The 21,619-nt window shown below is 35.3% G+C and overlaps 4 protein-coding genes across 6 annotated transcripts; 1 reads left to right on the forward strand and 3 right to left on the reverse strand.

Annotated features, from left to right (window-relative positions):
- Window positions 1–6,416: 6,416 nt before the first annotated feature.
- Window positions 6,417–11,241, reverse strand: LOC112786545 (putative disease resistance RPP13-like protein 1). Of its 2 annotated transcripts, XM_029296166.2 has the most exons (3): window positions 7,306–11,199; window positions 7,004–7,183; window positions 6,417–6,861 (listed from the first exon to the last, which is right to left on the reverse strand). In XM_029296166.2, exon 1 carries the CDS (start codon window positions 11,027–11,029, stop codon window positions 8,411–8,413), a length of 2,619 nt encoding a protein of 872 aa, XP_029151999.1. In that variant the 5' UTR covers window positions 11,030–11,199; the 3' UTR covers window positions 6,417–6,861; window positions 7,004–7,183; window positions 7,306–8,410. The 2 variants fall into 2 exon arrangements, with proteins under 2 accessions (XP_029151999.1, XP_025685700.1); XM_025829915.3 differs by having other exon boundaries at window positions 6,417–7,183; window positions 7,306–11,241.
- A 719-nt stretch (window positions 11,242–11,960) lies between these two features.
- Window positions 11,961–14,029, forward strand: LOC114926052 (uncharacterized). Its single transcript, XM_029296169.2, has 7 exons — window positions 11,961–12,340; window positions 12,415–12,473; window positions 12,560–12,634; window positions 12,891–12,966; window positions 13,092–13,154; window positions 13,261–13,371; window positions 13,695–14,029. The coding sequence occupies exons 1-7, from the start codon at window positions 12,251–12,253 to the stop codon at window positions 13,845–13,847; spliced, it is 627 nt and encodes a 208-aa protein (XP_029152002.2). The 5' UTR covers window positions 11,961–12,250; the 3' UTR covers window positions 13,848–14,029.
- A 1,117-nt stretch (window positions 14,030–15,146) lies between these two features.
- LOC112782444 (putative disease resistance RPP13-like protein 1) lies at window positions 15,147–19,181 on the reverse strand. 2 transcript variants are annotated; one of them, XM_029296168.2, is made up of 3 exons: window positions 16,028–19,181; window positions 15,734–15,822; window positions 15,147–15,567 (listed from the first exon to the last, which is right to left on the reverse strand). In XM_029296168.2, exon 1 carries the CDS (start codon window positions 19,129–19,131, stop codon window positions 16,045–16,047), a length of 3,087 nt encoding a protein of 1,028 aa, XP_029152001.1. In that variant the 5' UTR covers window positions 19,132–19,181; the 3' UTR covers window positions 15,147–15,567; window positions 15,734–15,822; window positions 16,028–16,044. The 2 variants fall into 2 exon arrangements, with proteins under 2 accessions (XP_029152001.1, XP_029152000.1); XM_029296167.2 differs by having other exon boundaries at window positions 15,734–15,904.
- Window positions 19,182–19,189: 8 nt separating this feature from the next.
- LOC114924113 (putative disease resistance RPP13-like protein 1) lies at window positions 19,190–21,394 on the reverse strand. The gene is made up of 2 exons (XM_029296661.1): window positions 20,924–21,394; window positions 19,190–19,231 (listed from the first exon to the last, which is right to left on the reverse strand). Exons 1-2 carry the CDS (start codon window positions 21,392–21,394, stop codon window positions 19,190–19,192), a joined length of 513 nt encoding a protein of 170 aa, XP_029152494.1.
- Between the last annotated feature and the right edge of the window lie 225 nt (window positions 21,395–21,619).

Below are 21,619 nucleotides of genomic sequence, written 5' to 3' on the forward strand. Positions count from 1 at the left end.
CCAAACTTGAGATTACTCAAGTTTGGCGCCACACTCAAGTTTCCAATGAAGAATGCACGCTGCCATCTCCACGCCGAACTTGAGTTTACTCAAGTTCGGCGTCAACACAAGGACTCCAAAGAAAGGCTACGCTGCCTCCTCCATGCCGAACTTGAAGTTCTTCAAGTTCGGCGCCAGTATCAGCTCCTCCAAGGGAATTGTGCTGCCTTCTCCACGCCGAACTTGAGTTTTCAGCGCCAACATAAGGACTCCAAAGAAGAAACTCGCCAACCTCCACGCCAAACTTGGTGGCTATCAAGTTTGGCACCACAAGTCACGGAAAGCCCAAGGAATTCTCTACCTAGTCCACGCCGAACTTGACTCCCTCCAAGTTCGGCACCAACCCTTCTAACCCAAGTGGTCCCCATTCGCGTCCAAAGACTGCACGAATCAACTAATAAATTTTGATTAAAATTTATTTCTTTTATAATTAGGAAAATATATTATTTAGTTTTTAGGAAATATATTTTACATTAATTATGATTAGATATAAAAGGGAAAAAAATCAGTCCTTCGGGCTCTTCGAATCTATTCTCTCCTACCTCATTCTGCAATTTACAGTTTTTCAGAATCTTAGTTTTCTCTCTGAACGATGAGCAACTAAACCTCCACTCTTAAGGTTAGGAGCTCTGTCTATTGTATGGATTGATACTATTACTTTTCTATTTTAATTCATGTATTGATTTATAATTCAAGAATTGTTTTCATTCTTATTTTATGAATATGGGTGGAATGGAAGTATGACCCTTATTCTAATTGAGTTCTTGTATAACTTGAAAAAGCTCTTTACTTGAACAACAGCTTGAAAACATATTCTCTTAAATTTCTAATTATCTGGACTTAACGGGATACATGACATATAATCCTCTTATATTTGGGTAATTAGTGTTTCTGTGGCATACAACTAGAATTGAACTTCACCCTCTAATTGGAATTAAGTGACCAAAGAATTGGCGGTTGATGAGAGTTAGAGGAGACTAAAAAGGTCTAATGAATTAGGGTGTAGTCACGTATAGTTTGCCATGAATTAAATATTGCATGATTAAAATAGTTAGTAAGAAAAGTCAATCCGAAAAATAGATAACTCTGAAGCCTTAACTGTTTCTCCATATATTATTCACAACTTGTTTACTGCTTGCTTTTTGATATTCTGAATTTACTGTTAATGTGTTTGAACTCTCAAAACACAATTTTCTGCTTGTCTAACTAAGTAAATTAATCAACCATTGTTACTTAATCCATCAATTCTCGTGGGATTGACCCTCATTCACTTGAGGTACTACTTGGTACGACTCGATACACTTGTCGGTTAGTTTGTGGTTATAAATTCCGCACCACCTGCAAAAGGCACTCAAATGTTCACGTTAGTGAATGAATAATAAGTTTTATTTATTTCAATATATCTTCAAACAGTTTCTTATCTTCCTTTTATTTTTGGGATATGTTTTTTGAACATTTTACTTAAACGAGGAATAATAATGTTTTAGAACGTGATGATATATTTTAGTATTTGGTTGTTTAACAACCGATCTATAGTGGTTATAATCGAGTTATAATGTGTAATCGAGCTATAATAATGACATCAATTGGACATTAAGGTTCAAATCGGTTAATTAGCAAAAAGAACCTAATTGAATAACTTAATTTATTATAAGATAAAAAAATTAAAAATCTTTCCAAACATTAAAGGGGTACTTGAGACATTAACATTATCTTGACATCCTAGAAAAAATGTACACCGAATCTGATCTACGTTTTTTATTACGTGGGTTGTCCCACTAGGACTAGCTGCAACAATAATGTCATCGGACCCAATGGTCACTTCACCATAACCTTTATGAGAAACCTTGCTATAAAAACATTACAACTTATAAGTCAGTCAAGTCATAAAAAGAAATAATGTATGAAAAATATTATTTGTACATTAAAATTAATTATTAAAATTAATTATTAATATATTTATATATAAATATATGTGTATTTTAATTTATTTTTAATGTGTATTTATGCACACGTAATATAATTCTATATGTATATTCCAACAAAACAAAAAAAAACCAACAACAATGATAACAACAATAAATTTAAAGTTAGTTACATATGAATCAAACAAAATTATTGTATTTTATTATGTTTATAATAAATTATTTACATAAATTTTATTTGATCATCTCATATATAATTTTTTGAATAATCCTCTTTTATTAATCACCAAGTGATAAAAGTTAAATTAGTTTGACTTACGGCTAAATTCAATTTTAAAACATTGCTTAAATATATTATTATTTGTAAAATATTAGCTGAAATGTTTATACCTTAGAAGAAATGAGTTTTTACTAGTATTACTATTTTTAGTGAACTCCATCTCATGTTTTAGTTATATTTCATACGGTTTGAAATAAAATAATATAACATTTCTTTGGTGATTGAAAGTTGAAACCACAAGACCCTTATTTTTTTAATTCAAAGGATTACACGTATAAAATGTAAAATACAATTTAATTAATATAATATTTTTAAAACATTTCATTTATATAGATGCAATTGAATTTATACATAGTTAACAAATTAGATTATATATGCCAATTAATTATATCTTAAATGACATAATCTTTTCATACTCACTTAAGAGATTGAGGATTCGAGTCTTCCTGTTTTTAGTAAAAAAAAAAAAAACTAAATGATGTTAGATGATGTATGATATGTGAACTATTATCATGCATGGATAAGAAATGAGGAGTAATAGAACACAGGTGTAATATATATAAACTTAATTTCCCATACATATTTATGATGTATGGCAGAACAAATGTATATAGTACTCTAAAAATTAATGGAGTAACTTACCCTATATATCTAGTCATAGCACCCCAAATAACAAGTATTTCGTTATAATAATATAGTGTCTATGATTTCCTCTTAACTTTTTTGGTCGGATTTCTCCTGCATAACACAAGTGATAGCTCCACCTAAAAAATTAGAGAAAATAGAGAAAAATAACTTTTAGTTAGTTAATATCAATGAATGTTAATATTTAAGTTTATAATTTAAAAGTTATAATTTATATGAGAAGTGCTAGGGGAACAGCGGAATTTGTTATGTATAGCCATCATCAATATTTTTAGTAGTGTGAGATGACATCTAATAATGTAGGATTACTCATTTTTCTTTTGATGGTTAAGTGATGACTAAATTTTAATAAAAGTGCTGCTTCTAAATTTTCTCAATTTATAATTTAGAGTATAAATTTTAACTTTTAAGATAAAAAAATAATTTTAAAGAAATTAATTGATATAAACTAAAAGAAAAACGGTTACCTAATATTACTCGAAAAATTATGATCCTATTTTAAGAGTATGTTTAATTATTCTAATATTTTAGGTTGATTGTTGTAGTACTTGATTATTTAGTTTAAAAAATAAGTGAATTAATTTATATGAAGATATAAATATATAATGATTAATTTAGTAATTAATTTTTAGTTTACATATATTACTTTCAAATAATAATAGATAAAAAAAATATTAATTTTTTAATGTATTGTAAGTATAAAATAATTTAAAAAAATTAGAAAAAATTAAAGACCTGAAATTCTAGAAGCATAGGCAAGAGACAATGGATCAAGGAGCCAACCACATTCATCTTTCAAAATCTTGGAAGGAATTCCAGATCGAAATCTGAGCAAGTTGAGGTTAATATGATGTATGGCAGTCCAATGCAGGGAAGAGGAAGAAGCTTTGGAAGCAGTGTGAAAATGGAGGGAGATCCACGTGAAGAAGAGGAATATGGTGAGAACAAATGGAAGAGAGAGTGGTCTTTGGAGGAACTGAAGCATAGATGCTCTCTTTGTAATGCTATTTTATTTGTTTAGAAATGTACATCATTAAATCATATTCACTTTCTTATAACTCAATTATGGATTACTAAATTTACTTCTTTTTATAAATTAGTGTATGTATATATGTTTGTGTAATTTTCTAATTTTAGTTTTGAGTAAATCTCAGAGTAATCATTGAGATTGACCATATATATTAAAATACGAGATTTAAATTATAATAATTATGTGTTTAGAATTAGAGATTAACTGATGTATTCTTGTTTTAATATTATTGGTGTTATTAAAATTTCAAAAATTATTTTAATATATGTGTTAAATATGAATAATCGCTTTGAATTTTACTCTTTGGTGTTAAAAGTTAAAACTTTAGTTATAACTTTAACATTTTATTTCACCCCATTAATAGACTTTCTCTATTATTTTTTTCTCTCACATAAATAAAGAGGTTTTCTACTTTCTTTATCTTTGTTTTTTCTTAAAAAAAATAATTCAATTTTTCTGAAGAATTTTAATTATACAAAATCGTTGTGAAAAAATAGAAATGAATTATTTCACAATTTGTTTATGATGGTTAGTTATTTAAAAAAATAAACATTTAAATTGATTCCTAAAAAACTTTAAATTGAACATTTTGATCATTAAGAATTGTTATTATTTAAAATTTTTTTGAGATAGAATGGTTCTTTTTTTATAGATTGATAGATAAATTAATTTTTGTAATATAAAATTTATTTTTCAAATAAAATATGTAATATTAGAATTTAGATCATTGATATGAATTAATATTTTTATACTATATATATTTTTTAAATTAGATAATTTAGTATGTAAAATTATGAGACTAATACTAGATTGATTATATAAATGCTATTCTCTATGGTAATATAATTGTGTTGTAAGAATAGTGATAACAAGAACTCAAAACTATAGAAGAATTTTTCTATCTTAATTTTTTTTTCTCTTTCTCTTTAATGGTGAAGAACTCAAAATTATCATGGTCTATAAGCCCATAACTCAAGTGTTTCCGATGTAGAAAGTTCTTCCAAAGCATACGAGTAGGTAGTCACTTTTTGACTTTTTAGTAAAACTAACTTGGGACATTGGCATTCAAATTCCTTGGGTTGTTGAATTCAGATACCCACAAGCTAGTTTCTGCAGACTGAACAGTGATAACAAGAAAGTGAAATGCAACTCCACATTCACCAGTTATTAATGGCAATCTGCGTTTGTTTACAAACACAGGACAGTGAGGGACATAGAGACATAAAATCGTGTTTGACATATATGGACAGAGACAATGTGTCTAGAGATACTAAATTAGTATTTTGTGTCTATCCTGATAGAAAAGACACGGAGACGCTAACAAAAGACACAACTTATTTTTCATTTTTTCTTTTATTATTCTTGTTAATTTTTTATAATTATAATTTTTATTATTATATTTTTCATCTCAAATTTTTGATTGAAAAAAAATGAGAATAAATTGGATTTTCATAATTTGTTATAGTTTATCACCAAATAGAATATAAAAACACAAAATCTTGTGTTGTCCTATCCTATTCTCAGAGTCTTGTCCTATCCTGTTCTCAGAAAACAAACGCAGCCCAAGGGATTGTGACCCAGTTTAAAACTTATGAAATAAAATACAATTAAAGTACAAACAATACTTGTATCTAGATGTTCTTCAGAAATAACAACTTAAGTCCTTATGTTCTGCCTCACTGTCTTACATCTACTAAAAGAAAAGGCATATAGCTTTCGTTTCTTTTCCACAAAAGGAAACACCAACAAAGTCAAGTACCTAACTCATGACACTTTTATCAACCGAATCGTAGCAAGCAGAATGTTTAATTCTTTCGGTATTGCTTTTCAGCTCTCTCCTCAGCTGAAGAGAGAAATCATCGCTGACATCATCCTCCCACTGTTGGGTCACTTTTTAAGGGCGCAAAACAATTAATCTCATTCCTCCAATATATAACTCCAAGCAAGGTAATTCAACAATATTTATAGCACGTTATACATGTAAAGAAATTTTTTAAAATCCCAAAACAAAATACATGCATGCAAAAGAATGTGCCAACATAAATCTTCCAAGAAGGAAAAATAATGGCAGAGATTAGAGTGGGTATTGATGAATTAAACCCCAATAATAAGGATCTGCTGTCAACTAATGGAGAAGGTTAGTGAATGCAAGTGGACAGACTATGGCATTCTTCAAGATTGTCTTCATCATCATCTTAATTCATTCCCTTTTCATTCTTTAACCATTTTAATATTCTGAATTCCCTATACTTTTCATTTGTGAATTTTTGGCACTCTTATTTCACTACAAATATAACCTTCCAGACCATGAACATGAAAGTCTAAATCTTCAAAAGGGTAGGTTCCAGAAAAACAAACAAGGTATTATTTTTCAATGGAATGGTTATGTGACACAGTGACAGAATATGTTGACTTGATTTCTCTTGATAAGGTTTTGAATTAGTCCAATTTGTTCATAGCCACCAATCAATATCCCATTAACTAAAGCAAAACTAAATTTATCTGCTAAACTTTAGTTCATGTGCCTGAAATTTATTATCAGATGGTTTGGAAGAATTTTAGAGTGTAACATACACATGAACCGAAATTTAAAAGGTAAATATGGTAATGATCAATAAGAAGGACAATAATCAATATTTTTATTTTGGTGACTGGACAATAATCAATATGAAAATGATCAATATTATGATGGCAATGAAGGTGGACTTCCGGTATTCTTCCTTGCAAACTGGAACGGCTCGACCCACCACAGACATACGAATTGGCTCTTGCCACGTGGCTCTCTATGTCATTGAGTTGCTTACCATGTGATTGGACCAAAACAGCCATGTCCAAGAACAGTTGATGAAGTTCATTGGGGCTCCGCTCTATATCAATCAGTGTGCCATGCGACTCTTGAATCTCTTGGATTGTGTCCATGATTGGCCCTGGTTGCTCAGTTGCTTTGTGCAAGAAAGTTTCAACCACCACATACAAATTTTCATATTTTGAGTAATCAAAGTTATTCTAACATTATAAAGTAGATATTCTTTCTCAGGTGATATACAAATTTAACGAAATGATTTAAAATTCAGCCATCCATACCACTTTAGTCATGAGGTTTCCTAACCACTTATCTCCTCAAGAACCTTCCTCTGTTGCAGTTATTATCATTGTCTTGTTTCTCAGAATTCTTCTGAGTATCACAATGATTGAATACTATTGATGCATCAAAAGCAAAATTGTAACTGCACAAGTTATCTCTTGTTGGATTCCATGGAAAAGCTGTATGAATGATACAAGACATTAATAAAAATGAAGAATAACAATATTGTGAAACAGAATGAAGAACGAAAACTATTGACTCAGCAACACAGAATATTGTTGTGTGAGATAGAAAGAATTACCTGTTGAAGTTGTTGGATTACCAAATCCATCTGTCATCAACTTGAATGGCGGGGATGTGGCAAATTTTGGGCCAAACCTGCGGGTCCTTCATCTCACACAGTTTACCCAACAAAGGGCTTCCCTTGATGATGAGTTGTAACAGAGAGGCAGGCAGCTTTTCTCCGTCAATGTTCTCCAAATTGGAACAATCATAAATAGATAATTGTTGGAGGGAGGTGAGGTGGGCAAGTCCCTTGCATTCCAACATCTCCACACTTTTAATGCCATCCAGTCTGAGAGACTCAAGGGTGGCAGGCAACCAACCTTCCTTAGGGAGACACTTCACATTCTCATATTCACCTTCAATAAGACACCAAAAAAAAATATATTCACCTTTAATAGAAAGATGAGTAAGCCCATGAAACTGCGATGCTACACAGCTGAGTTGTTTCTCGCAGTAGCTGATGGTAAGATCTCTCAAGCTACGCTGTGGATCCCCTGTAGCACACAAATCAATCTCTGGGCAACCACGTAATGAGAGATCTTCTAGCTGAGGTGATGCCATCCATAGCGTCTGCAGGGATTTCAAACTCCCACAAGAATTTATCACTAAAGAACGGAGACATGAAAGAGAGCGTGACACCACGACAGACTGCATCTTTTCACACTCGCTGATTTGAACACGCACGAGATTTGGAAAGCAATCCAGCGAGAAGGATGTAGCCGAATCACAGCTGTTCTGTATCCTTAGTTTATGCAATGAGTGGTGTTGGCCTTCCATTTCAAATTCTAATTTGTTGCAATCCAATATCGTCAGCTCTTGTAGTGATGCGGGAATACTACTCACTGGAAACAATACGTGCGATGAACAATCTGAGATGGATAAATATCTGAGGCAAGTGAGTTTGGTTTGCGTAATGGCCTCCATCACCGACTCCACTTGATGCTTTCCATTAATTGATACCTTATCCAGCAAAGGAGGTAGCTCCCCAATTCTCATTTCATTGCTTCCTTCCATGCGTAAAGAGGTAATCGCGGGAGCTCTTGGAACACAACAACTGAGCTGCTCGCAATTCTGAATAGTAAGACTTTTCAAAGATGGAAGTTGATTTGGCAAATCTCCTCTCAACATGGGACAATCCTTATGATAAGCTTCCTAAGTCGAGGAAATGCATTGAACTCCGACGAACGCCATTCCTCCCAGCAAGGCATTGACTCAAATGTAAGAGTTACAAGCATTGGAAATGGAGTCTCCAGACAAGATTCATCATTTCGGTAAAACTCAGCCCCCACAATAGCAAGCCTTTCAAACTTTGCAATGTCCAGGTGCTTCAAAGAGGGCAACTGTCCAAGTGAAGGAAGCATACAACAATTCTTGAAATAATCCGAAAAAAAACCGCCCAGTGTTATTTGGGTGATGTTGCGGTAAGAACAATGTCCCAACCAATCTGGAAATGTTGTACCCCTGTAACCCCAAATTTCTAGTTGTTTCAAATTACTATGAGGTTGTAACTTTTCAAGTATATCTCTTTCAATTTGTGAATCAACTGTATTCTCATATTCATCTGGCGACCACTCCAAGAGCAAACATTCAATGCCATCCTTCTCAAACATTCTTGCCTCCAATGCTTCGCTGCTATTGACCACATTCTCCAATTTGTCAATCCAAATTGTTTGGTGTAGATTTGCAAGTGCTCCCAATTCATTAATCTTGTTCCCTTCACGCTTCCCGACAACATAGTTGCTTAAAACCTGCAAACTTGTCAATTTGCTCATGCCTTCCGGCATCTCATGCAAAGGAGTCCCGCGAATATCAAGGTAACTTAAGTTTGTAAGATCTATCATGCCAACAGGAAGGGCTTTTAGTTTCTTACATAGAACCAGCTTCAATGTCTGTAAATTGTACAAGTTGCAAAGTGTATCGGGCAATGTCATGATGTCGGTCCGAGACAAATCCAAGTAACGCAAATGAATCAACTCGCCTATTGAATCAGGCAATGACTTGAGAGGAAAGCAATTGAACGACAAAGCCCTCAGGTACTTCAACTTTGACAACAAGATACACGGTGCATTTCCCATGTTAAATGGAATCTCTCGCTTCAAATTGAGTCCAAGAAATGTCCTTGTGTGTTTTACTCGGTCACAAACTCCCAAAAGTTTTGAGATTGGATAATTGCCTTTGGCATTATGTGACAAATGGCGAGTTTTAATATCAACCTCAACTGCATTCTCAAGCTCTTCAGCTCTGAAATAGAATTCTCCAGCAAACATCATTGCCAAATCATGCACCAGATCATGCATCACAAACTTGTTTTTATGAATCTTATGAGGTTGGAAAAATGATCTCGCAACTAATTCCTTAAAATATTCATCACCAACTTCTTCTGGATTTTTTTTTCCTGCTGATTGCAAAAAATTCTCTGCCATCCATAGCAATATCAATTCATCTTTGCTAAACTCATAGTCTTTGGGATACAAAGAACAATAAACAAAGCACTCCTTTAAATATGAAGGAAGATAGTAATAACTGATTCTTAACGCAGGAACAACCTTTATCTTATCATCGGAGAGTTCCCAGATCTCACTCTTCAATAAATGATTCCAATCCTTGAAATCAGAATTTCCACGCAATAAACCTCCAAGGGCTTGAGCTGCCAAGGGCAATCCATCACACTTCTTTACAAGATCTCTGCCAACTTTTTTCAAGGTTGAATTCTCCATAGAACCAGTTGAGAGTCGTGCATGTTTTGAAAACACCAACCAACAATCTTCCTCAGACAATAAGCTCAGTTCATAAGGTGAAACAGTTTGCACCACAGAAGCCACTCTTTTACTTCTAGTTGTTATGAGAATTTTACTTCCCTTAACCCCTTTTCGAAAAGGTTTTAGAAGTTTATCCCAATCTTCGTAACTTTCACTCCATACATCGTCCAAGACAACAAAGAACTTCTTCCTTGACAACTTTTCTTTTAAATCATGCTGAAGCAAATTCAAATCTGTCAAGCTGCAAAAACTTTTAGTTATTGCCTCGATTATAGTCTTGGTGACCTTGAAAACATCAAACTCTTCTGACACACAAATCCAAGCTTGAAAATCAAAATTCTCCTTCACTTTGCCATCCTGGTAAACCAATTGGGCCAAAGTAGTCTTTCCTATCCCACCCATGCCCACAATGGGAATCACAGATACATCACTATGACCACCAGTATCATCACCATCATCATCCAACAACAGTTTTACTATCGCCTCCTTGTCTTCTTCCCTGCCACATACATCAGATGTTTCAACTAGAGATGTAGTGATCCTCCATGACATGTTCTCCTTAGGAATCTCTCTCAGACCAAGAGTGTCTTTTTGATTCACAAGAGACTCAATCCTATCAATGACTTCCTCCATCCTGTTTGCTACATCCCGATCTTGCAAATTGAGAATACCAGAGAAACGAGAGAGGAAGGTACCTGGATCCTTCTGAGTGGCAGCTTTGGTGAAGACTTCATCGAGCAAGTCATCAGCAACATACATGGCATGTTTGAGACTATGAAGCCAGTCCTTGACAGGTGTCTCCTTGATCTGCTTCTGCTCAGCATCGATGAGAAAGGCTCGAACAACATAAAGATTAGTCTTCAACCTTTCAATCAGGTTCTGAGTAAGCTTCTTCCCTTTGATCCAGTTAACAACTTCAGGGGAGGACATCCTGTCAAAAACAACACTAAGAACGGAAGACAAAACAGCTTCGGCAGCCATGTTTCTGAAGAGAAGTGATCAGATCTGAAGGAACAAATGGTAAGCAAGTGTTTGACTGCTGGTTGACTGGTTGCAGTAGTTTGTGGTAGTGTCTTAACTGTGATTTGTGTCGAGTAGTTAAATGTGTTAGGTGTTGAATATTTTTGTAATAAAATAAAATGACTTCTTGCTCTTATTGGTCTTCGACAGATTATTCACATGGCATCCAGTATAGTTTTGATGTATTCACATGCCATATTATATTATACTAAAATTTGCGTATCTATAATTCAAATTTATCTAAATAATCATGTTGTTAAATAATTAAATAAAATTATTTATTTAATAAAATTTAAACTTTAAACAATAGAATGAAATTACAAACTAAAGTTTGATTTGGTAAAACTTTTATTTTTAAAAGTAATTTATAAAAATAATTTTTAAAATACATCTACGACACCTCCATGCCATAGTACTAATGTTCAATGTCTAACGAAAATCAAGTAGTTCAATTCATGTTTATCATTTAATTTGAAATGTATAATAAGACACTCATGGTGGTCATTGATGCAGACGATGTTCAGCACAGAAAACCTGAGGATCTTGGGCTACAATTTTACTAAAGATTTTGTTCCAATCCATTGTCCTTTAAACCACTCCATTTAAGTAAGGCATATATTGTTGGGAGAAGAAGCTGTGTCAAAGAGGGAAGAAGAACCTTTGGTTGGGAATTCAATGAAGATTGAACTGCAAAGCCAAAATGAAGATGCTGAAAAGATCCTTGAAACAACTCCTATTATGACACCATTACTGAAGGTGGTTATTGATATTACTCTCTTGGTTCTAATGTTTGTCTTTTTAGAAAATTTAATCTTAGTGTTTTATTCTTTGGTTTGATTGTTTAAGAATCAAGATCATAGCATTGATTTAATATTGATTATTTCAGCAGGGTTCAGGCTATGATGAAGAAATTTTGCCTTCAGTTAGCAAGAAGAAACCACCACTTTCTTCCTTCAAATTGCTAAAGAGCAATGCAACCTCCAAAGTTGCTTCTACACCAATCAAACCAACAGCAGCTACTGTTTCTTCAAAGAGAGATAACAGTAATATTGCTGCTACCCCAACAAGCAGCAGCAACAAGCATGCTTCATTACTAAGCTCTGCTGATAAAAGAAGATCTACTCCTTACAAGTCGGTCAATTTTACGCCGATTAGAGAACTTAATAGATTGACTGCATCAGCATGAAGAAATTTGAAAGTGCAAGAGCTAGTGCTGGTTCCTCAAAGGCTTCAAAGGATGCATCATTAACTCCCCTAAGAACACCAACTATGGTTTGTCAGATTCTTTGCCATGTCTTTCACAATCTATATTTCTATGATGTTAAAGTGTTGTTTTTTAAATGCAGGCTTATAAGAAGGAGATGCAGATGCATTCTGCATTGACCCCATTAACAGAAAAGAAAAGGTACCTAATTCTAGTAAGCTGTTAATTATGATGTAAAACTGTTTTTATATCCTGATTCGGTGCATTTGAGTTTTGTTAAACCATAGGAACAAAACTCCTCTTGATTTATCAAGCACAGGCAAAAATACAGCCAGCTCTAAATGGCGCTTGCTCTCAACAGAGTAAGTCATTTCCACTCTGATTTAAGGTGTTATAAGATTTTTCATTGTGCTATATGGATTTGGATTGTTTCCATGTTCAAATGTTATCCATGCCAGACATAATTTAGAGTTTGTAAATTAGTTGAAACATGCTATCTTTAGTTTCAAGGACCACAAGCTAAGTTTACATAATCTATCTCTGGCTTAAAGAAGTTTTATGGCTTTTGTGAAAACTCTTCTTTACATTAGTATTTACAATGTTTCTACTTGAATGCAGAAATAACATGAGATCCCCAATGATATCGTCACCTTTCAGCTTGAGGACACAAGAAAGGGCTGCAAGAAGAAAGAAGGTTCTGCCATCAATCAAATTTAGTTGTTTATGAGCTTTAATTAACCTTACTACAAATAAAAATGAGAATTAATTAACTGAGTATTACTTGCCTTTCCTTTCTCTATTGATCTAAATCAATTTCAGAAACTTGAAGAAAAGTTCAATGCCAATGAGGCACAAAAAGTGCAACTTCATACAAAACTCAAGGTTGGTTGACAAATAAAATTTAATACCAAGTGTCTGTTACTATGAACAATATCTAGTTCCTCAGTTCAGTTTAGTCACCAAATCATTCAATTCCCTCATTTTGAAGGAAAAAGCAGAGACAGAGATCAGAAAACTTCGCCAAAGCTTTTGCTTCAAAGCAAGGCCACTACCTGATCTTTACAAGGAAAGGAAAGAATCAAACAAGGAAACACAGAAGGTATCTTAAACTGTTTGCAATAATAATATAATCTTCTTTCCCATTTTCTCCTCAAGCTTTGTTTGGTTAACAATATTGTTCTTAATCTCCATGCGGTTCCGGATAATTGAGTCCTTATAAAATTTGATTTGGTTTCTTAGAACAATAAAACTCTGTTTTCTGTCCTGTTTTCTCTTTCTTTTTCACAAGATCCTGAAAAGAGAAACTGAAAATGAAAATAGAAAATAAAAATGCAAACCAAACACACCCTTAATTTTTCAAATTGTAATTTATACTTTCGGGATCTACAAATACAATCTGAATCAAGAAAGGCTACTCCTCAGAGTCAGAGACCTTACAATGGCAGTGGCACCAATAAGAATTTCCAGGAAAAGACTCAGCGCCGCACCTTTGCTCATCATCTGAGTACTACTCTTGAGAATACATCACGAAATATTCAGCATGGAAACCTCAAGAATAGGAATCACAAACAATGATCATGCTCCATGATGTTTGTTCTCTGTTGTAAATGTAGCTTGAAGGAAATGCACCACATTAGGCACCATTTGTTCTCTGTTGTATTCTTGGTATATAACACAACATTAGTAACCAACTCTCACTGTTGTTCTTCCTTTTGTTTTTTGTACCCTCAATATATTCAATTGAGCTATTCTTACAATCTTCTTTTCGTTTTCTTTATAATTTGGAAAGAATAATAAAGTAAAATATCTAATGAATCACACTGTATACATTAGAACATTCATGCACACTAGCTAATTAAGTAATTTTATAAGGAGATACTTTTTGGCCCTTTATCAATAAAAATACAGTTAGACTGAATTCATAATTCGGAATTATATTGCATTCTAAAGGATGGATTCCTTAATTGGAATTATATAAAAAGAGATGCAAATAGTGTTTACAATGAGTAAATAATACGTTTAAACAGTTGGTTGATGCATTGGTAATATATTCCTATTTTTAATTGCTTCTCTTCTTTGATGATTTGAGGTGGAAACTTTCAGCTTTTCTTGATCCTCAAAGATTTTAGTGTTATTATTCAACTGTTCACTTATCATAAAGTGGGATAAACATAGTTGTTGCTGCATTATTGACTAATTTTTGTTATTTTTCTAACAAAACATGCAATTCTTAATCAACAATGCACAAGTAAATAGAGAAAAAAAAATCTTAGACTATAGGTTTAACCGTTTAAGGGTGCAAAACAACTAATCTCATTCCTCCAATATATAAACTCCAAGCAAGGTAATTCAACAATATTTATAGCATGTGACACATGTAGAGAAAATTTTTAAAATCCCCAAAAACAAAATACATGCATGCAAAAGAGATTAGAGTGGCTATTAATGAATTAAACCCCAATAATAAGGAGCTGGTGTCAACTAATGGAGAAGGTTAGTGAATGCAAGTGGACAGATGATGGCATTCTTCAAGATTGTCTTCATCATCATCTTAATTCATTCCCTTTTCATCGTTTAACCATTTAAATATTCTGAATTGCCTATACTTTTCATTTCATTGGTGGTACAGTTTCATTTGTGAATTTTTGCCACTCTTATTTCACTACAAATATAACTTTCCAGACCAAGAACATGAGAGTCTCAATCTTGAAGAAGGTAGGTTCAGAAAAACAAACAAGGTATTATTTCACAATGCAATGGTTATGTGACACAGTGACAGAATATGTTGACCTGATTTCTCTTGATAAGGTTTTGAATTACTCCAATTAGTTCATAGCCACCAATCAATATCCCATTAACTAAAGCAAAACTATATTTAACTGCTAAACTTTAGTTCATGCGCATGAAATTTATTATCAGATGGTTTGGAAGAATTTTAGAGTGCAACATACACATGAACCGAAATTCAAAAGGTAAATATGATAATGATCAATAAGGACTATAATCAATATAATAAATCAATATTATGATGGCAATGAAGATGGACTTCCGGTATTCTTCTGGTGCTTCCTTGCAAACTGAAACTGCCGGACCCGCGGCAGACGTACGAATTGGCTTTTGACTCGTGGCTCTCTATGTCATTGAGTTGCTTACCTTGTGATTGGACCAAAACAGTCATGTCCAATAACACTTGATGAAGCTCATTGAGGCTGCTCTCTATATCAATCACTGTGTCATGCCACTTTTGAATCTCTTGGATTGTGTCCATGATTGTCCCTGATTGCTTAGTTGCTTTCTGCAAGAAAGTTTCAACCACCACATACAAATTTTCATATTGAGGTAATCAAAGTTATTCCACCATTATAAAGTAGATATTCCTTCTCAGGTAATATACAAATTTTCATGAAATGATTTTTTTTTTCCCAAAAAAAAAAAAAAATCGTTAGTTCAGCCATCCGTACCACTTTAGTCATGAGGTTTCCTAACCACTTATGTCCTCAAGAATCTTCCTCTGTTGCAGTTATTATCATTGTCTTGTTTCTCAGAATTCCTGTGAGTATTACAATGATTGAATATTATTGATGCACCATAAGCAAAATCGTAACTGCAGAAGTTATCTCTTGTTGGAAAAGCTGTATGAATGATACAAGACATTAATAATAATGAAGAATAACAATAATGTAAAACAGAATGAAGAATGAAAAACTAGAGACTCAGCAACATAGAGTAATGTTGTGTGAGATAGAAACAATTACCTGTTGAAGTTGTTGGATTACCAAATCCATCTTCCACCAACTTGAATGGCGGGGATGTGGGAAATTTTGGGCCAAACCTGCGGGTCCTTCATCTCACACCGTTTACCCAAAGGGCTTTCAGAGATGCTGAGTCGTAACAGAGAGGCAGGCAGCTTTTCTCCGTCAATGTTCTCCAAATTGTAACATTCATAAATACATAATTGTTGGAGGGATATGAGGTGGGCAAGTCCCTTGCATTCCAACATCTCCACACTTTTAATGCTATCCAGTGTGAGAGACTCAAGGGTGGCAGGCAACCAACCTTCCTTAGGGAGACACTTCACACTCTCATTTTCACCTTTAATATGAGTAAGCCCATCAAACTGCGATGCTACACAGCTGAGTTGTTTCTCGCAGTAGCTGATGCTAAGAGATCTCAAGCTACGCTGTGGATCCCCTATAGCAGACAAATCAATCTCTGGGCAACCACGTAATGAGAGATATTCTAGCTGAGGTGATGCCATCCATAGCGTCTGCAGGGATTTCAAACTCCCACAATTATTTATCTCTAAAGAACGGAGACATGAAAGAGAGCGTGACACCACGAGAGACTCCATCTTTTCACACTCCCTGATTTCAACACGCACGAGATTTGGAAAGGAATCCAGCGAGAAGGATGTAACCGAATCACAGCTGTTACGTATCGTTAGATAATGCAATGAGTGGTGTTGGCCTTCCATTTCGAATTCTAATTTTTTGCAATTCGATATCGTCAGCTCTTGTAGTGATGCGGGAATACTACTAACTGCAAACAATACGTGGGATGAACAATTTGAGATGATTAAAGATCTGAGGCAAGTGAGTTGGGTGTGCGCAATGGCCTCCATCACCGACTCCGCTTGATGCTTTCCAGTAATTGATAGCTTATCCAGCAAAGGAGGTAGCTCCCCAATTCTCACTTCTTTGTTTCCTTCTATGCGTAAACAGGTAATCCCAGAAGCTCTTGGAACACAACTGCTGAGCTGCTCGCAATTGTGAATAGTAAGATCTTCCAAAGATGGTAGTTGATTTGGCAAATCTCCTCTCAACATGGGACAATCCCATATGATAAGCTTCCTAAGTCGAGGAAATGCATTGAACTCCAATGAACGCCATTCCTCCCAGCAAGGCATTGACTGAAATGTAAGAGTTTCAAGCATTGGAAATGGAGTCTCCAGACAAGATTCATCATCTCGGTAAAACTCATCCCCCACAATAGCAAGCCTTTCAAACATTGAAATTTCCAGGTACTCCAAAAAGGGCAACTGTCCAAGTGAAGGAAGCATACAACAATTCTTGAAATAACCCGAAAAAAAATCGCCCAGTATTATTTGGGTGATGCTGTGGTAAGAACAATGTCCCAACCAATCTGGAAATGTTGTACCTCTGTAACCCCAAATTTGTAGTTGTTTCAAATTACTATGAGGTCGTAACTCTTCAAGTATCTCTCTTTCAATTTGGGAATCATCTGTATTCTCATATTCATCTGGCGACCACTCCAAGACCAAACATTCAATGCCATCCTTATCAAACATTTTTGCTCCCAACGCTTCGCTGCTATTGACCACATTCTCCAATTTGTCAATCCAAATTGTTTGGTGCAGATTTGCAAGTGCTCCCAATTCATTAATCTTGTTCCCTTCACGCTTCCCAACAACATACTTGCTTAAAACCTGCAAACTTGTCAATTTGCTCATGCCTTCCGGCATCTCATGCAAACCAGTCCCGCTAATATCAAGGTAACGCAAATTTGTATGATCTTTCATGCCAACAGGAAGGGCGTTTAGTTTCCAACATCCAAACAGCTTCAATGTCTGTAAATTGTACAAGTTGCAAAGTGTATCGGGCAATGTCATGATGTCGCTGTTAGACAAATCCAAGTAACGCAAATGAATCAACTCGCCTATTGAATCAGGCAATGACTCAAGAGGAAAGCATTTGAACGACAAAGCCCTCAGGTACTTCAACTTTGACAACAAGATACATGGTGCATTTTCCATGTTAAATGGAATCTCTCGCTCCAAATTGATTTCAAGAAATGTCCTTGTGTGTTTTACTCGGTCACAAACTCCCAAAAGTTTTGAGATTGGATAATTGCCTTTGGCATTATGTGACAAATGGCGAGTTTTAATATCAACCTCAACTGCATTCTCAAGCTCTTCAGCTCTGAAATAGAATTCTCCACCAAATATCATTGCCAAATCATGCACCAGATCATGCATCACAAACTTGTTTTCACGAATCTTAGAAGGTTGAAAAAATGATCTCGCAATCAATTCATCAAAATATTCATCACCAACTTCTTCTGGAGTCTTTTTTCCTGCTGGTTGCAAAAAATTCTCTGCCATCCATAGCAATATCAATTCGTCTTTGCTAAACTCATAGTCTTTGGGATACAAAGAACAAAAAACAAAGCACTCCCTTAAATATGAAGGAAGATAGTAATAACTGATTCTTAATGCGGGAACAACCTTTATCTTATCATCGGAGAGTTCCCAGATCTCACTCTTCAATAAATGATTCCAATACTTGATATCCGAATTTCCACGCAATAAGCCTCCAAGGGCTTGAGCTGCCAAGGGCAATCCATCACACTTCTTTACAAGATCTTTGCCAACTTTTTTCAAGGTTGGATTCTCCATAGAACAAGTTGAGAGACGTGCGTATTTTGAAAACACTAACCAACAATCTTCCTCAGACAATAAGCTTAGTTCATAAGGTGAAACAGTTTGCACCACAGAAGCCACTCTTTTACTTCTAGTTGTTATGAGAATTTTACTTCCCTTAACCCCTTTTCGAAAAGGTTTTAGAAGTTTATCCCAATCTTCGCGACTTTCACTCCATACATCGTCCAAGACAACAAAGAACTTCTTCCTTGACAACTTTTCTTTTAAATCATGCTGAAGCAAATTCAAATCTGTCAAGCTGCAAAAACTTTTAGTTATTGCCTCGATTATAGTCTTGGTGACCTTGAAAACATCAAACTCTTCTGACACACAAATCCAAGCTTGAAAATCAAAATTCTCCTTTACTTTGCCATCCTGGTAAACCAATTGAGCCAAAGTAGTCTTTCCTATTCCACCCATGCCAACAATGGGAATCACAGATACATCACTAAGACCACCAGTAGCATCATCACTATCATCATCCAACAAGAGTTTTACTATGGCCTCCTTGTCTTCTTCCCTGCCACATGTTAGGATTTGGTTGAATTAGTCCCACATTGCTTAGGATAGCAAATGGAGTGGGTGGCCTAGGCTATAAATATGAGGCTAAGTTCTCCATTTGTTTTTGCACCAGTCAGAAACACTTTAAGCTTGTATCTGATTTTTCTTTTCCTCTGTACTCTTTGATTAGAGAGTGTTGTGAGGTGTAGTTAGATATTTGCTTTGAAAGAGTGTGGGTGTACTGGGGTGCCGGTGAGAGAAAGAAGTCTATGTGTTGTAACAATTTTCACATAGTGATATTCTCTGGTTGTCATTTGACAACGGCCGTGGTTTTTCTCCGGTAATTGGAGTTTCCACGTTAAATTCTTGTGTTGTGATTGTGTCTATTTTATTTCTCTGTCAAAGGTGTTTTCTCAAGGGGGAATTGTGTCTTATTCCCAACAAGTGGTATCAGAGCTTCGGTTCGGTGGGATTTATTCTTAGTATGCTCTGTGGTTGCAGCCTAGTCTGACCTTCCACATCAGAAAAGAATTTTGTCCTGTGGCTTGAGGTTGATCTTTGGTTGCTGTTGTTGTTGCTGGAAGGCAGTGTGACACTGTGAGAGTGCAGTTTGGAAAAGGTTCTGGCTAAGGAAAGACTTGGTATTTAAGTGTGTCCATTGTGACCCACCTCTCTTTCCTGGGGACCCTTCCTAGTGCACGGTCTACAGTTGAGTTATACTATTCCAGTATACGGTTGCAACAATGTCAGGATATTCAAGTGCTGTGAAGATTGAAATAGAGAAATTTGATGGAAGAATCAATTTTGGCTTGTGGCAAGTACAAGTCAAGGATGTGTTGATACAATCAGGTTTGCACAAGGCGTTGAAGGAGAAGATCTCTGGTTGCTCTCTCTATGAGAGAAGATGATGTTCTCTAGAAGACAAGAAGTATCCTCATGGTATTACCGCACTGCCATGGATAAGGATGAGTTGTGGCAATCAGGTCCACAATTGCACACGGGCATTGGTTGGCGTTGAGATGCAAGGTGTGTGGCGGAGTTAGGTCGATGGCTGAAGAACTTCCAGGAAAAGCCAATTTGGAAGTTGCACCATGAATTTTCAGCAAGGTTTCGATCTGTACCAAGGCGAAATGCTTGGAGTGGTCTAATTCCAAGTGAGTATACTTTCATGGTGGAGTATGATAGTTCTCTGAACTATGATTGTCGGTATAGACAATGGCAGCAAAGAATTGTCGGTGTTGACAATGGAAGCTGAAGATGTGTGACTATTTCAATCAAGGTGGAGATTGTTAGGATTTGGTTGAATTAGTCCCACATTGCTTAGGATAGCAAATGGAGTGGGTGGCCTAGGCTATAAATATGAGGCTAAGTTCTCCATTTGTTTTTGCACCAGTCAGAAACACTTTAAGCTTGTATCTGATTTTTCTTTTCCTCTGTACTCTTTGATTAGAGAGTGTTGTGAGGTGTAGTTAGATATTTGCTTTGAAAGAGTGTGGGTGTACTGGGGTGCCGGTGAGAGAAAGAAGTCTATGTGTTGTAACAATTTTCACATAGTGATATTCTCTGGTTGTCATTTGACAACGGCCGTGGTTTTTCTCCGGTAATTGGAGTTTCCACGTTAAATTCTTGTGTTGTGATTGTGTCTATTTTATTTCTCTGTCAAAGGTGTTTTCTCAAGGGGGAATTGTGTCTTATTCCCAACACCACATACATCAGATGTTTCAACTAGAGATGTAGTGATCCTCCATGACATGTTCTCCTTAGGAATCTCTCTCAGACCAAGAGTGTCTTTTTGATTCACAAGAGACTCTATCCTATCAATGACTTCCTCCATCCTCTTTGCTACATCCCGATCTTGCAAATTGAGAATACCAGAGAAACGAGAGAGGAAGGTACCTGGATCCTTCTGAGTGGCAGCTTTGGTGAAGACTTCATCAAGCAAGTCATCAGCAACATACATGGCATCTTTGAGACTATCAAGCCATTCCTTGACAGGTCTCTCCTTGATCTGCTTCTGCTCAGCATCGATGAGAAAGGCTCGAACAGCACAAAGATTAGTCTTCAACCTTTCAATCAGGTTCTGAGTAAGCTTCTTCCCTTTGATCCAGTTAACAACTTCAGGGGAGGACATCCTGTCAAAAACAACACTAAGAACGGAAGACAAAACAGCTTCTGCAGCCATGTTTCTGAAGAGAAGTGATCAGATCTGAAGGAACAGATGGTAAGCAAGGGGTTGACTGGTGGTTGACTGGTTGTAGTAGTTTGTGGTAGTGCCTTAACTGTGTTGAGTAGTTAAATAAATGTGTTAGGTTATACTTTTCTATTTTTGTAATAAAAAATGACTTCATGCTCTTATTGGTCTTGGAGAGATTCTTCACATGACATCCTGTACAGTTTTGATGTATTC

Source organism: Arachis hypogaea, chromosome 20 (assembly GCF_003086295.3).
Source record: "Arachis hypogaea cultivar Tifrunner chromosome 20, arahy.Tifrunner.gnm2.J5K5, whole genome shotgun sequence".
Lineage (NCBI taxonomy): Eukaryota > Viridiplantae > Streptophyta > Magnoliopsida > Fabales > Fabaceae > Arachis > Arachis hypogaea.